The sequence below is a fragment of the Podospora pseudoanserina genome, chromosome 1, assembly GCF_035222485.1.
Source record: "Podospora pseudoanserina strain CBS 124.78 chromosome 1, whole genome shotgun sequence".
Taxonomy (NCBI): domain Eukaryota; kingdom Fungi; phylum Ascomycota; class Sordariomycetes; order Sordariales; family Podosporaceae; genus Podospora; species Podospora pseudoanserina.
The window spans coordinates 3709563-3725041 of NC_085920.1; the positions used below are offsets into that span (position 1 = coordinate 3709563).

General features: G+C 50.7%; 4 protein-coding genes across 4 annotated transcripts; 3 read left to right on the plus strand and 1 right to left on the minus strand.

Annotated features, from left to right (window-relative positions):
• The first annotated feature begins 5644 nt into the window (after positions 1–5644).
• On the plus strand, positions 5645–7258 carry QC764_110630 (uncharacterized protein). The gene is made up of 3 exons (XM_062942329.1): positions 5645–6087; positions 6150–6354; positions 6421–7258. Exons 1-3 carry the CDS (start codon positions 6010–6012, stop codon positions 6963–6965), a joined length of 828 nt encoding a protein of 275 aa, XP_062805267.1. The 5' UTR covers positions 5645–6009; the 3' UTR covers positions 6966–7258.
• A 2405-nt stretch (positions 7259–9663) lies between these two features.
• On the plus strand, positions 9664–10571 carry QC764_0012650 (uncharacterized protein; the record flags this gene model as incomplete). Its single annotated transcript, XM_062939910.1, has 2 exons — positions 9664–10261; positions 10317–10571. The coding sequence occupies exons 1-2, from the start codon at positions 10085–10087 to the stop codon at positions 10569–10571; spliced, it is 432 nt and encodes a 143-aa protein (XP_062805268.1). The 5' UTR covers positions 9664–10084.
• Positions 10572–11847: 1276 nt separating this feature from the next.
• On the plus strand, positions 11848–14475 carry QC764_110640 (uncharacterized protein; the record flags this gene model as incomplete). The annotated part of the gene is made up of 6 exons (XM_062942330.1): positions 11848–12226; positions 12288–12380; positions 12447–13609; positions 13663–13749; positions 13807–13846; positions 13903–14475. 3 exons carry the CDS (start codon positions 11848–11850, stop codon positions 13445–13447), a joined length of 1473 nt encoding a protein of 490 aa, XP_062805269.1. The 3' UTR covers positions 13448–13609; positions 13663–13749; positions 13807–13846; positions 13903–14475.
• Positions 14476–14933: 458 nt separating this feature from the next.
• On the minus strand, positions 14934–15246 carry QC764_110650 (uncharacterized protein; the record flags this gene model as incomplete). Its single annotated transcript, XM_062942331.1, has 2 exons — positions 15081–15246; positions 14934–14992 (listed from the first exon to the last, which is right to left on the minus strand). Exons 1-2 carry the CDS (start codon positions 15205–15207, stop codon positions 14934–14936), a joined length of 186 nt encoding a protein of 61 aa, XP_062805270.1. The 5' UTR covers positions 15208–15246.
• Between the last annotated feature and the right edge of the window lie 233 nt (positions 15247–15479).

Genomic DNA, 15479 nt, shown 5'->3' on the forward strand with positions numbered 1-15479 from the left:
TGAGTGAGAAAGATGTGAGTGAAGGAGAGGCGAGCGTGGGAGGGCCAGAGCGGCTTGTTTCCCTTCGTTCCATTCACTTGCCCAATCTGGTGTGGCAGGGCAAGGTTCTTACTCGTTGTCTCCAAAGGTTGGGGATGTGCAGCGTTATGCGAGTAGATACTGAATACTCTGGGAACAGAGAGCAGTCAGCAGAGTAATTCGACTCTAAATTTTAAGTGTGGGGGTTTTACTAAAGAGGGGGAGTAAGGGTCTTGTGGAGGTGATTGACGTCGGGAGGTGGTGTTTAAGCGGAAATACATACCTTGTGTATGGTCTAAAGGGGGATGCTGGCTAAAGTCATGAACAAAATCCAACAAGCGTATCTTTGTTATTCCAGAAGCTAGAGATTGTGTACAGTGCGGAGAAAAACAAGCTGATAGAGCAAAATCCAAGAGTCCTTTGAAGAGAGGCCGTCACTGATAGTTGATAGATCTGTGAGACTCCAAGCCATCCTTTGGGGCTTCCCAGAGAACCACCTGCCGGGACGCTTTTTTAATAAATACCTAAGACCCTCTAAAAGGTGGAACTTGATGGCTATCACACCTTGCGTATCTGCTTTGCGTGATCCAAGACAGTTGGGGGGACCTTGGCCCGCGAGTAGGAGAGAGTTTTGGGTGCCTGACCAGGTGCCTGCGCGTTTTCCAATCGAGCACAACGTGTGTATCAAGGGATTGAACGCGTGACGACGGAGTCGAACGCACTTCTAAGTGCTCACGGAATCGAATGCTAAAAATAGAAAACAAACAAGCAAACCTACTCCTCTTCTGTTTTTGTCTCCATCCACTTTATATCACGAGCATACCATCCACAATGATGATGAAGAACAATTGAGGATTGTTCGAGAGAACCCCATCGGAAACAGCCTTGATGGCTTCCGTAGGATGTACACTCTCTCACCAACCTCAATAAACTCGACAAACAAACCTCAAGTATGATCATCGCAACTTCGACGCCCTGTGTTTTGCTAACCGTCATACAGATGATGATGTCAAAAACAATGTCCGGAAGGGGTTGAACTTCGGGCGGAATGCATGGCTACCACCAAATCGGGTACCCCGGCGCCTCATCCTTTCCAAGTATGGGATTTCTATCGAATACGAAGCATCTTCAAAGCTGGCATGTACCGCCCTGGCCGACTGTATTGAAGGGCACAAACAGTTGCGGAAGAAAGCCGGCATCCTTCACCGAGATAGGTTGGATGACCAGGAAATGGCCCACCCACAGAGGTGGCCCACATTGGCTTGAACTTACCAGTGCCATTTTCCACATTAAACCCTCAACAACCCTGGACCTCCGAAAGCCCCTCCAACTTTATATTCCACCCCCAGAGGTCAAAAATGGACCATTTCTTTTTCTTCTTTTTGCTCCAGGTACCCATTAATGGCCAAATATACCGAGGAAGATCTCGCAAATGCCGAACAAGACATTCTTGCTGGTATAAGCCAGCGCCAAGCGTCCGACAAGCACGGGGTTCCACGTTCTACACTGAGGCACCGCATCTTAGGAATCCAGGTTTGCAAACAGGCCCATGAAAATCAACAGCGGCTTACTCAGGGCCAGGAAGACCTCATCGTTCAATGGATCCTTCGTCAGGAAAGCCTTGGCTACGCTCCCACCCACGCCAACGTAAGAGCTCTGACGGCCAGTATACTGGCTGAACAAGCCGATATCTACTCTATTGGGAAGCACTGGGTAACCCGCTTTATTGGCCGTCATCCCAGTATCAAAACGAAGGTGGGAAAGAAGATTGACTACGCTAGAGTTAACGAAGCTACCCCGGAGAATATTAATAAGTTCCTTGACCTATATTCTACCGTTGACTGGATCAAGCCTAAGAACAGGTATAACCATGATGAAGTAGGAATAATGGAAGGTCAGGGAGAGAACGGCTTGGTTGTGGGGTCTTTAATGAGGGATAAAAAGTCTGTATACGTCAAACAGAATGGAAAAAGGACCTGGACTACTATGCTGGAATGTATCTCCCAGGATGGGAGAGTCCTCCCCCCCGGGGTAATCTTCAAAGGCCAAGACCTTCAAAAGCAATGGTTCAAGTACCAATTCGATAAGGACTGGTATGTGGCCGTATCATCGAACGGTTGGACCAGTAACGACCTGGCCGTTGGATGGCTTGAAGAGGTCTTTATACCAAGGACTGAACCTGAGGATCCATCAGAACCACGTCTTCTTATTTGCGATGGCCATGGCTCACATACCACTGACGACTTCATGATCCGGTGCTACAGGAGCAATATTTACCTTCTTTTCCTGCCCCCCCACTGCTCTCACGTCCTTCAACCCCTTGATATTGGCTGCTTTTTTAGTGTGAAGAAGGCGTATAAGAGGCTTCTGGCTGTAAACGACGCCCTCACCAACTGTACGCCTAACGGCAAGGTCGACTTGGTCCGGCTGTATGACCTTGCCCGCAAGCAGGGCTTCAGGAAAGAGAATATTGTCGGCGGCTGGCGTGGGACAGGATTATGGCCCATACGCAGGCGCAAACCGCTCTCTTCAAGCCAGGTGGTAGTCCCTGTGGTGCCGTTGGATCTCTCTTCAAAAACACCTACTTTCCATTCCGTGGGGGATTCCCAGGTGGCCAAGAAGGTCAAGGACCTACTCAAGAACCATACACCGGCCGGAAAACGGCTTGCGGCAAGGACTCTCACCAGTACTATACTCACACTGAGATCTGAGGTATCCACCCACAAAGCTGATGCGGCAAGGCACCAACAAAACGCCCACAAAGCCCAGGACGCAAAGAAAAGGCGCAAGTTGAATAGAGAAGATTCGAATTCCAAGTTTGTAAGGCTTTGTGACCTGGAAGAGGCTCGTATTGAAGGGAGGGTGGTGGAGGAAGAAGTGGTGCCTAAGGAGGATGTGGAGCAGCCGGAGCCAGCCGAGCCTGTGCGGCGTAGCACACGTTATCGGGTTCAAACCCGGCGTAAGAGGGAAGCAGATGAAATGTCTGACTCTGACAGTGATTGAGCTACATTTTGGTATAACTTCCATAGAAATTGACCCAATATTGGTCTTGTTGTGGGCAGTGTTAGCATTCAGGGGTAATCTCATCAAGGTTGTGTGGCTGGTGTGGGGGTGGTGGTCCATATCCGTGGGTGGGCCATTTCCTGGTCATCCAACCTATATCTCTGGGTAATCTCAAGGTGAGCAAGGAAGATGATCGCGGGTTTTTGATCGACTTGGATCACGCCGTCAAGGAGGAACATCTTCAAGGCTCCGAGCGAATGGTTGGCATACCGACTTTTATGGCCAACGGGGCACTCGAGGGTAAGCAGCACTGGTTCATGCACGACCTTGAGTCATTCTTTTGGGTGTTGTTCTGGATTCGCATCCATCACGGAGGAATGGGCGAAGATTTAAGCCACGATCTCCGGGATCTCTACAAGTGGTGGCACTACGAGAGCGCGAGCTGGGTGGCAAACGTCAAGCTTGGACTTGTGGCCTTGGAGGAGAGGTTTACGAGAAAGGTCAACGAGCAAATCGGGCCACGCCATGCTTCGCTTGCCCCAGCGCTAAATGAGCTGCAACAAGTGGTGTTTTTTTGAAGACGAAGAACAGAGATTGTTGCGGGGCCGGGAAGACAAGAGCCTCTATGCGTTGATGAAGGAGATTCTGAGGCGGGATAGGGGGGATGTTATTATCGAGGACGCTGTAAAGGATGGTGAAAAGGTTTTGGTAAGAAGATGGTTAGGAGGTTTTTGAGATGGTTAGGATATCTGTGAGGATAGCCAATTGGCCTGTGAAGATAGTCGAAGGGGTTTTCAGATGTGAGGATATGTTGATGTAATCTTTTGAGGCCTTGTTCTTGGGAATAAGGGCGGAAGATAGTGATTAGACCTTACGTCCACTTGATACCCTTTTATAGATAGTTGGCGGGTCTTTAATGTGAAATTATCGGCCTTCAAGAGACATTCGGTAGAGGTGTCTTCCACCCTCTAAAGCCTTGATTTCACATGGAGTGCCTAATTATCTGGTGGACGAAGAGAGATGACTCTACATACTAACACATAAACCATGCTGGATAGAAAGTTGAGAGGCCTTCTGATATCTGTCATGGGCCTGGTATTAGTCACTGCTTGGCTATGGCTAGCAGGATTACACAAGGGCCGGAGATGTGCGTCCGCCAAATATGTCGTCACCTCTTAGCCAAGAGGGGTCTATTGTGTTGGATAGATTGGGTATAGATGGACCAGCCAGACTCGTGTGATTTGTTGGCTAACCATCCCCTGGACCCCGGAGAGCGGCGAAAATATAACCAGATGTGGAATTAGCCGTTCGTTGAACTTTTCCGTAATGACAACGACTACCCTTTTTTGATGCTGTTCCGTGACTGCATGATTGTTTAGACGAGGGTCGGTACCAAGAGTTAGACCAAGAGTGGTGGTCATGGTATTATTTGGCCTTTGGAATCTAGTTCCGCAATGAGGAATCAATTGTGCTATTAAGATACCAAGATGTTTTCTTTGGAAGGTGACCAGTAGGTTGAAACACGTTGGCGATGGCTGCCAAGAAACGGGTAGCCGCCTGCCAGACCGTTTGCTGCACGGTTGAAGGGTTGCTATTGGTGCAGCGCCGTGCAGTTGCCCCACCTACTCCCTTTTTGGAACTGGGATACGATCTGCGATCTCTCCCTTGGGCATCCAGTGATTGCCGCTGCACGTTTTCCTTGGCTTGACTTGGACTTTTCTTGACTAGGCTTTTGGGGATGGGACGGCTGGGGGGGGGGGTGTTGGCCAGTCGAGGAGAGACGGTGACAAACTCGGTGATATTGGGTGCCCAATCAAGAAGAAAGCCCGCGCTATAGTCAAGTAATGACACAAGTCCGACTGTTCATCCCTCAGTCTTGGAGGCTGAGATCACCAGTCGATCAGATCCCTAATTCCGAAGGGTAAGGAAAACGAAAAAACAAAAGAAGGCAGATTTCCAGGGGTTAGACGCACCCGCGTGGCTGGAAAGTAGAAACAAACAGAGAGGGAAACACAATGGGAGGGAGGGCCTATCACGGAGGTTCGCATGCAGGCCGCAGACGACCTGAGCCATGCGGGAGGATGGGCCGCAGCACCCAACACCTCACCACCACCACCAGGCAATGAACATTCTTCACATTCGGACTTGATATGAAATGCAAAGAGTTTATTTACAGTTACAAGACAGGGAAGGCAAGCCCATGACTGCGGCCGCTTTTTTTCTTGGGTGCTGAGGTGGCTATCAAACATATTTTGAGAGGAACGACAACCACTTACATGATGGGAAGGTGTGGGACTAGGGTCGTTACCATCGCGCTTGCCTGCATTTCTTGTGCTTTTGTCTTCACCAGTCGGACCCTTCAGCCTGGGCCACCTGTCTCCGCCTCCTCCGCCGCCGGTTGTGTTTTTCTGTAGGCCGGTATCCATGTCTCTCTTTTTTCTCTCGAGGTTGTACCAATGGGGGCCGGGTGGTTGTCAACCACGCCTCTCCGAGCCTCCTCCCCTGTTCATTTCCCCAAGATGCAGGTAGGTGTGACTTTGCCTTTGTAGCTGCTGACTGCTGCTGCTGCTCTTGTCGCCATTGATAAATATAAATCACATTGCCCGCTTGCCCTTGCTCTTCCTCTTCTTTTGCTCTTTCCCGTTTACCGACTTGCTCTTGTGTTTCCGTTTTTCTTTTCGTTCCGTCTCATCAAGAGCTTGGGTGTTCCCAATATACACAAAGAACTTGCGTCATATTCTTTGGTTTTTCCCAATTTCCCGCCTTATTAATAAAACAAGCACGCACGCTCGACCTTGTGTGTGTGTGTGTGACGAGAGTCTTGCTTGTTCGTCCGACATTACCCTTGCTTGGCTAGCTACCAGACCTTTTATCATTCCTCGTGCTCCCCTTGGAGAAAGGGTATAAAGTAGCCTTCTGTTCCGCCCCCCCTGCGTAACACACCACCCTCGGTTACCTTTCCTACAACACCTACAACACACCACAACAATGCGTGTCTCGAACAACCTCTCCCTTGTCCTCCTCGCTGCCGGCGTGACAGCCCAGTCGGTCGAGCCTGAGACAGGCGTATGTTCTCCGTATTCCGAACCAATTGACCTCGAATAACATCACTGACTGGTATCGTGTAGAAACTCGGCGATGCCACCATCGTAAGCAACAACCCCGTCGGGGTCGTGTACAAAGCCGTCCTGCCGGCGGAGGCGTGGTTCAAGCCGGCGTATCCGGATGGGGGGAATATCGAGGGGGAGATCACTGCTGTGGCTGCTGAGTCGGGGGAGGGAGTGGTGTATACATACAAGCTCTCCAACCTGCCCAAGGAGGGCGGGCCGTTCCGTATGTCTTTTCTTTTTCGTTACCCCCCCGCCCCATATGGCATCGTTGTTAACACTTATGATGTAGCCTACCACCTCCACGTCGCCCCTGTCCCCGCCGACGGGAACTGCACCGTCACGCTCGCCCACTTGGATCCGTTTATCCGTGGGGAAAACACGTCTTGCAACCCGTTTGCTCCGCAGACGTGCCAGGTTGGGGATTTGAGCGGCAAGTTTGGGGAGATCAGACCTGAGGAGGATGGGACGTGGGAGACGACGTATACGGACTTGTACTCGTCGACGCTTGAGGGGTTGGGAAGTTTCTTTGGGAACAGGAGCATCGTGTTTCATTATCCTAACAAGACCAGGATTAGCTGTGCCAACTTTGAGAAGGTGGAAGGGGGGGTGAGCAGCAGTGTGACGGTGCTGCCGACGGTGACGGGTAATGGGAGTTATACTATTTTGCCTACGGGGGGTGTGAGCACTACTACCGGAGGGGGGCCGAGCACCACGAGTGATGCGGGGGCTGGGACGGAGACGACCACGTCGCCTCCTTTGAGTGGAGCTGCTGGGTTGAGGGGGAGTGCGGTTGGGGCGTTGGTTGTGGGGGCGGTGGTTATGTTTATGTTGTAAGGGGGGTTAAGATGATGGAGGGTGGGAGGATTGAGGCGTTGGGGGGCGTATTAAATTGGTTTTTTTTTTTCTTGCTTGAGATTCTTTGGTAGATGAAAGCTAAGTTTATTGTGTTGCTTTGGGCATGGTTAATTTGGGAGGGAATGAAGGATTATGATAGGGTAATGTTTATAGCTGAATGCAATGGTCTTGATATGTTGATGGGAAAGAGGGGGGCTGTGACTTGGTAATGGTGGTGATTGCAACTCAGAGGGGCTCTCGATCGAGTAGTGCCTTGAAAATTATGTTGAAACTGGAATTGGCAACTGAAATCCAAGTGACGGTGATAATGTGTCATTGTTATGGTCATTTCGGACCGTAATAAGAGTGTCGTGGTGTGTTGTTGCTGCATGGTGGTGGTCATGATGATTGTGATTTCGTCTTTTGCCAGAGGTCAAAGGAGGTCAGTTGCTGTGGGGAGAAGGTTTGTTTTCAATGTCTGGAATATCGAGAGCAGATAATGCTAGAAAAGTAATGTGCTATGAGTATGATGGGGAGTGTGTTGGGACTTGAGCAGCGTCTCTCTGCTCTCTTCGGTCATCGAGGCAATGCGTTGGTACTGCCGGGGAGTACAGGGACATGTTTCTCACCTAGCTACCTAAATTACCTAGGTAATAACCAAGCTATCTAGTTGCTTCAGAGAGGAGGGATTCGAAGGAATATGGTGTGTAGATTTGCAGACGAGCAGTCTCCTAATGTCTAGGATGACGATAGTGCATGGCGGTATGGGTTGATCTTTTTTCTTCGCACTTTGTAAGAGAGAACATGCACGGAGCCCCTTAACTATCTTGCCAACATCCCCCCCTTTAATATAAGATTTAACTATATTTGGAAGCGTAATTATTGAGGGTTGAAAGGTATTTAATAGACTAAAGATAGTGAAAAGACGATATAAGGTACTTAAGAGGCCTGGAAAGATGGTTAAGAGGCCTTGAAAGATACTTAAAGGGGCTTAAAAGATAGTTTAAGGGCTTTAAAAGATAGTTCGAAGGCCATTAAAGATAAATTAAACGCTTATTAATTTTCCCTAAAAGCATTTTATTACATTATATTGTAGGAAAGGTAAGTAAATAGGTAGGCAGGGGAGCACTAATAAGATCAATAAGGGGCTTTGTCGAGGTTCTCTCCTTTTTAAATAAGAGGCGGGTTTCATTATTTGGGAGGGGAACTCACGGATGGGGTGCTGGTGTTGATGTGAAAGAATGGAAGTCCAGTAGTCGAAAAGAAAACAGGGACGAGGGCAGTGCTGCTAGTAAGCGTATAGATCTACCATAGATAACTGCTCGGGACGCCGGGTACTTCTCTTTAAGAGCTCAATAATGGGTGATGCAGGGGTTGTGACCGTTGAGCGATCTGGGGGGGTGATTGGAGTTGCTGTTGGAAGGAAGTTGGGGTTAAGAGGTGAGAGCTGTGAAGCGAGAGTGAGATGTGAAAAGGTAGCTTTTGTCAACATGAGTGGAGAGTGAAGAGAAATTTCGTGTCAAAGCATGATCTATACCGAGGCACTTGCTTCTGAACGACCGATGGTGTTTTTGCTGAGTCCTGGGTGAGGTGAGGTTTCGATCTGTGTAAGTGGGTTAGTTGTGGGTCAGGATATCATCTTGGGTGAGCTATGTCAGGGAAAGGAAATATTAAAGAAACATCCTTCAAGATGTATGTTGGAAAGCACTGAAACTTTTCATTAGCACTTGTCTTGACAGTGATACCAAATTTCATGATGGCTCCGAAGCTGCTCGGCTTGCTCTACCTACACGTGGTGCGCAAAATTGTTCCAAGAGTGATACTGTTCCACATCCGATAGTGAGGCAATAATTCATCATGAAAAAAAAGAAAACAGAAGCCTCATTGTTGCGAGACTGGACCTTGAGATGCTCATTGGTTCCAGTGGCCATCCCTTGAGCGGAACTGGCCCCGCGTCAACTGCGCTTCGACCGCGGCGGCGGCAGTATCCGACATTTCCTGAGCCGGCAAGGAACCCGTATCGGATCGTGAGGCTGTGGCACATCGGACCGGAAGCCTTGGTGTCTCCTCGGCTCCATGTGAGCTTGACGATGAGAGGCAGGTACCTTGCCTGATCGCCTGATCGACTGATGAAGCGGGTGATGGCTAGAGGATTTGTTGACTGGATTCTCGGTTTGCTACCCCAGCTATGCTAGTGGTGGCCTTCAAGGTGCTCGCAGACCTCCAAAAACTTGATGATATGCAAGCGAGCCCTGGCAGGCTGAACGCTGGGGAGGTTTGGGGGTGTTGCTAACTTTTTTGGGGAAGCCGGCAGTTCTTTCCGGGGGTTCCTGGCGGCGATCATATTTTTAGTGGGGCTACCCGCTGCGGGTTCATGCTGAAGAAACCCGCTGTGGGGTTGTCGACCTGGGTTCCCGGTGTAGCATGGTTACAACCTCATCAATTGAGATGTCGACTGGCAGCGGTGATGTTCAGGCACGGAAAGCCATAGCAGCTGTGCAACCTGCCGCGGGAGCGCATTAATTCTCCTGATATTGGGATCGATGAAGAGGCATCCAGTGAAGAGCTCGAGGTGAGTGGGAGGGAGGAGGGATCGAGGTTCCAGGGTGTGGTTGGCTGCCGTTGGTGTTACATCGAATGCAGTGCTGATCAATGTCTCAGTCTCAGCTGTTTTTTCCTTGTGAAAACCCTCCTCGGATCTGGACTACCAGCGTTGCTGGCGACTCATGATGGACATCTTCTTTCTTTTGCTCCTGTCGCAATCATCATGATGGTATCCGACGCTGTGGTAGTGGCCATGCTCAGCAATAATACCCCGGGAAGAGGCTGGGGTGATTAGCTCCGAGGATTGGCCGGCCAAGGAGCCTTTGACAAACGACAGTCTTGATCAGAGAGTTGTCGGTCAGTAGCTAAGTACACAACTACAGTACAGTACTAGTGAGCCATTGGAACTGACTTGATCAAGATAGATAGTTAGGAGTCGAGGTGGAGTCATGACCACACCCTGTATTTGGCCGAGAGAAACCTTATCGTCGGGACTCTCGTAATCTTTGCCAGGGTGCTTTCCAGGCGCCTGGTCTGTCATCCTCAAGTATGTAGAGACCGAGCCTTGCTTACCGATGACTGCCGAGTTTCCCAGGAGAGATATCTTCAGAAGTCAATGGAACCTAGCTGTCGATCTACACCATCAATGCCCTTTCGGTCAGGTCACGGTTCACGCTAGGTTACCACCGGTGCGGACAAAAAGCATCTTGGCTGGTCTGGCGATCCTGCCGGCAGCTGCGATCTCCTGGATGGTGGGGCTGCAGACTAGTGTATGATATCGTAGATTGGAGCTAACATCCTCAACAGATAGACCCCACGACGAGCGACACGCATACGTACACGCAGCCCAATGAGGAGATCTACCGCAAACGACTAGTCGTGGCGTTCTGTCATCTTGGAATCCAGCTGCCAACTGCAACCCTCAACACCACCCTCCTCTTCCGAAAGGAGAAAAGGCCTCCTGCAACATCAACCCATGTTGCCCTTTTGATCTCATATCGGCGACCGTCACGTCCCCGGGTGCAGTTGGAACCCTGCCTTCTTCTCAAAGCGGTCAACTGATGGCAAGAATCGAGGTGAATCCGGTCGCTCTCCAAACTGCCGTTGTCCCTCAGTCACAGTTGGTTAGGGCGAACTCGTACCCTGCAGGTAATACTCGAAGAAGCGCTTACACTCGATGACCAATGGTCTCGCAAGATCAGGATGACTCTTACTACAACTCCCTGTGATATTGACTGGATACATATCCTGGGGTCGTCGTCCGGTTTCCGAGCAATCCCTTTGCAGATCAGGCCAGCCAATCCGCTCTTGTGGTCCCGCAGCCGGCTTAGTTGCTTTAGTCACCTCTACCGTCACCGTGATGGTTCAGCTGAGACATCGCAACGCTCTCAATGCCCGCCAAACGGGAGGGATATGATCTGTGGCCAAGCATCAGGATTGTACATTCACGTCCCGAGGGTGTTCAGCGAGGGGCTGCGCCGTGAGGGTGTTCAGCACTCTGGACTGTTGTATATTGGAATCAGAGACGAACTACCGACTACGCAAAAGACCTTGGATCGCCATCTGTGGGTTGTTCGCCGCAGCATCATGATCAAAATCCGTTCCAACCACGCTCCCCAGCTTACCACATGCGCTGATAACGTGGCGAGCCATGAAGCACCCGCAGCCAACTGCATACGTTGGAAGGACAGGGTCTAACGAGACATGATGTCAACCCCTCTGCTGGGACTCGCGCCGTATCCCCGTGTTCACGTTTCTTCAGCAAAGAGAGACAATTATGCAAGATCCGCTGACAGGATGTTGCACGTTGGAACACAGCCGCTCGGGGACCTCCTGTCAATATTCTGCAACCCTTCTATCCTGTCCCATCGGCGATCCTTTGAGACATCTAGATGTTCCCTCGGTCTGGTGTCCAGCTATTTCCAGTGAATCTAGGTGACTGGAGTGCTCCAGAATTGCCGTGAATGGAGCAATATCGAAGAAACAACCGCCTAGAAAAAGACTCAGTAGTATTCTACATGCGGAGGTGGTCTATCCCACTGCTCCCTTGTTACGACTGGCTATCACCCAGGTTCTTCGCCGGTCTTGGTGTAGAATAGTGCCTGTCGACCCCCACACCGATTCCACTCCATTTCCCCCGGTCCTACCAGTACCCCCTGCCCACCTGGACGGAGTAGGAGGGTGGGATGATGACCGGTCAACGACCAACGGTGATGACCATCTTGCCCTCCAAGTGCGCCGGCACCGCCACCGATTCACCCGGGAACACCCACCCATAGCGAGCGTTTGGCCTTCTCCTTGTTACGCACGCTGTCAAGCTCAAGAGAGAACCTATCGGATGGTGTATCGTCTCGGCTGTCGTGTCGCCCCGGCAGAGGTGGGCATCTTCGGGTGGGAGATCAACATGAACTCGGAGAAACTTTACATGGCACTATCAGGGGGTGTACAAATATTTAAAGGGTTGATCTCGTCCTCGTCCCCCACACTAGGTCGGCACACGTCCAACCAACTTCTCTTTCACCATCATAGTGTGAATTTCGTCATTATGGCTCGTCCTGGTATTCTTTTGCGCTTTTCTGAGAGGAGGCACCGTAGGGGTTCGAGCCTCAACGGACATATCAAGCCGGCGGACGCCACCAGTCCAGTCACTACACCAACACCTAGACCAGTCACACGAGAAAAATCCTGGAAGCATCGGTCTTTAGGGTCTATCACATGTAAGGAGATACTCTAGTAGGCCATGTCTGGTCTGTCTATACTAACAGCTACCCACCACAGCCATCTTCCATGGGCACAGCCAGGCGCCACAGAATGTCTATGAAAAGCCTGTTGAGGTTATCAGACAGGAGGAGTACCCTCACATGAACAATGGTGAGCTCCCACGAAGCGTCTTGTTCATTCTTCGCCATCTCAAGACGACCAACTAACATAAACCAGGAACCTACCTCGACCACTCGGGCACAACCATCTACGCCGCCTCAACGGTGACCCGCTTCTCCCACAAAATGCTCAACAATCTCTACGGCAACCCCCATTCAGAAAACAAGCCGGCCAAAGTTTCAGGAGACATGGTCGACGAGATCCGCCTCAAGGCGTTGCGCTTCCTCGGCGCAGACCCGGAGCACTTTGACCTGGTCTTCACCGCCAACGCCACGGCCGCTATCAAGCTCGTGGCGGACTCGTTCCGGGATCTGGCCGAGCAGACGCGCTCCGGCTCTTTTTGGTATGGCTACCACAGGGATGCTCATACGTCTCTTGTTGGCGTGAGGGAGTTCACCCGCAACGGCGAGCACCACGTCTTTGCGCACGATCAGGATGTGGAAGCCTGGCTTGAGCACCCTGGGGCTTACCACAGGGCGATTGACAGGGTGAGCAGCCTGGGCTTGTTCGCCTGGCCGGGCCAGTCGAATTTGACGGGGAGGAGACTGCCGCTCGAGTGGGCTGGGCGGGTTAGGAGATTGAGGGAGATTCAGGGGACGTATACGCTACTAGATGCGGCCGCGCTGGCGATGACATGTGATATGACGCGGGTGTTTGGTGACCCGTCTCAAGCACCGGATTTCACTTGTGTGAGCTTTTACAAGATTTTTGGCTTTCCGGATCTTGGGGGGTTGATTGTCAGGAAGGACTCGGGGCATATCTTGACGTTGAGGAAGTATTTTGGGGGAGGGACGGTTACCATGGTGAAGACGTTGGGTGGTGGACCGGTGTGGCATATTTCCAAGGGGGCGGAGATGACAGAGGAGGGCGGGTTGCATGATGGGTTGGAGGATGGGACGTTGCCGTTTCATAGTATTTTGGCGCTGGGGGAGGCGATTGAGGTGCAGAGGGATTTGTATGGGAATATGGAGAATGTGTCGAGGCATGTGACGGGGTTGGTGGTAAGGTTGTATGAGGGGTTGAGGGGTTTGAGGCATGGGAATGGGGGGAGGTGGTGAGGGTTTATGAGGGGGGGGGTGAGGAGGTAACGGGGTATGGGGATTCGAGGAGGCAGGGGGGGACGGTGGCGTTTAATGTTTTTGGGGAGGATGGGGGGGTGGTGAGTTATGATCGGGTGGAGGGGTTGGCGAACGAGAGGGGGATTTATGTTAGGAGTGGTGGTGAGTTTTATCTAGGGGACGTTTGGGGAAGAAGGATGCTGACATTGATCTAGGGATTTGTTGTCCTGGTGGGATTTTTACTGCGTTGCAGTATGAGCCGTGGCAGTTGAATAGGGCCAAATCGGCTGGGCATCGGTGTGGTGAGTCTACTATGAAACTTCTCGCCATGTTGGACTTGCTGACACTTTTCACAACAGGTCCCCATGGTTTAGGTGTAATCAATGATCTCCCGACAGGGTACATCTCCCCCTCCCTTTTGCACCTTCTTTCCACGATACTAACAACAACTCCAGCGTTGTACGAGCGAGCCTCGGAGCAATGAGCACAACCAAAGATGTCGACACACTCATCGAGTTCCTACGAGAGATGTTTGTCACTCCGACTACAACACGAAAACGAGGTCACAGCCGCAAGAACAGCAACAATAGCACTATCAGCAACTCTTCTGTAGGGTCTGTAGGGTCAGTAGCGTTTGAGCCCAAGCCTGCTGAGACGTTTGCGGTGCAGGCGCCTCCACGGGTTACTTCGGGGTGCTGCTCCCTTTCATGACGGTAGTTTGGTAGGCTCTTGGTTTGGTTGGAATGGTTGTATATTTGGGGTGTCAGGTTGGTCAGGATGGGTTGGTACATGTGGTGAATGGATGGGTCGGTTGGGTGGGTTTTGGTGGTTTACTTGTCGTTTATGGATACGGAAGGGTAATTGTTGAATACCATGTTCTGTTTCCCATCACCTCTCTCCCATGTGCACAAAGCTCCTGCAATCTAATACCTAAAGTCACGGCCTTGATGCCAACAAGCTTTTGTCCCGCAAGGAAAGGTCAGGTAGTCTGATGATCATCGAGATCCGAGGAGAAGTGCTTCATCGTGGCAATCTTCCCCTCAAAGACTGAGACCATGTCAAAAAAGATAGCCAACAACGCAGCGGTTATGAGAAAAAATAACATACAACACCAAGGATTCCCCAGTGGTCACCCACCTGAGTACTGATTCGGCCCTTCAGCTGCTTGACTCGGGCAGAGCGGACGGGATGCCGTATTTTCAGCTGGGTATGGTCGTATGTGCTAGTTCAGGCAGGTTATTGAAAATAAGGGCCACTGGCCACAAGTAAAGACACTAAGCGGCTTGGGTTGTAGAAGAGCATGAATGGGACAGCAGGAAAGGACATGATACTTGTGTTTCACTGAGATCCTAAGTGCAACTCGGAAGTCCTAAGGCAAGGTCTCCTGAGCGAGCAGACTTTGAACTGTGTCTAGACTACTGTGCAAGCGTGATTACTATCTTGACATGCGTCCTCTTGTTTTAATTTAGAAGACATCCATCTCTTCTCACACACCTCGGCTTGGGGTGAACGCTTCCGCCCTCAACGTAAATGCGTGTTGAATGTCTGACATTTGTATGTTTTTTGGCTTTTCACTAAGTGGCGATCAACCTATGTGTGGGGTTTCGCTATATTTAATTGTCATGTATCGTACTTGAGGAACATTGAGGCTTCGTAAGTAGCTTGAAAGACGCAGTTTGATGTCGAATTCTAGTTGGTGAAGAAAGTGATATAGCTTTTAGTGGATCGACCTTCAGGGGATCTGACGCCCTATCCTTCATGGTTGATTACATATGTGTTGAGAGGGTGTAACTATCACATGGGGGAGAGCATCTGGTTGTTGGAGGGATTGAGCTGTAGGCCGTAATTTGGTGTGAACTTCTAGATATGAACTATACTCCATTGCTCTACAATGCTAACGAAATGGTGATGGTCACAAACCGGCCTTGCCGAACTTCAGTTTCGTTGTTGTGCCTTACCTATTGAGCAAGATAATTGTGTAGGTTCAGCTGCAATCCTTTCAGGAGGTAAGTTCAGCTGCGATCCTTCACTG

Coding starts and splice junctions, on each gene's coding strand:
- QC764_110630 (XM_062942329.1), top strand. CDS start 6,010: ATGCGTGTCTCGAACAACCTCTCCCTTGTCCTCCTCGCTGCCGGCGTG. Junction 6,088..6,149: donor CGGTCGAGCCTGAGACAGGC/GTATGTTCTCCG, acceptor GGTATCGTGTAG/AAACTCGGCGATGCCACCAT. Junction 6,355..6,420: donor CAAGGAGGGCGGGCCGTTCC/GTATGTCTTTTC, acceptor CTTATGATGTAG/CCTACCACCTCCACGTCGCC.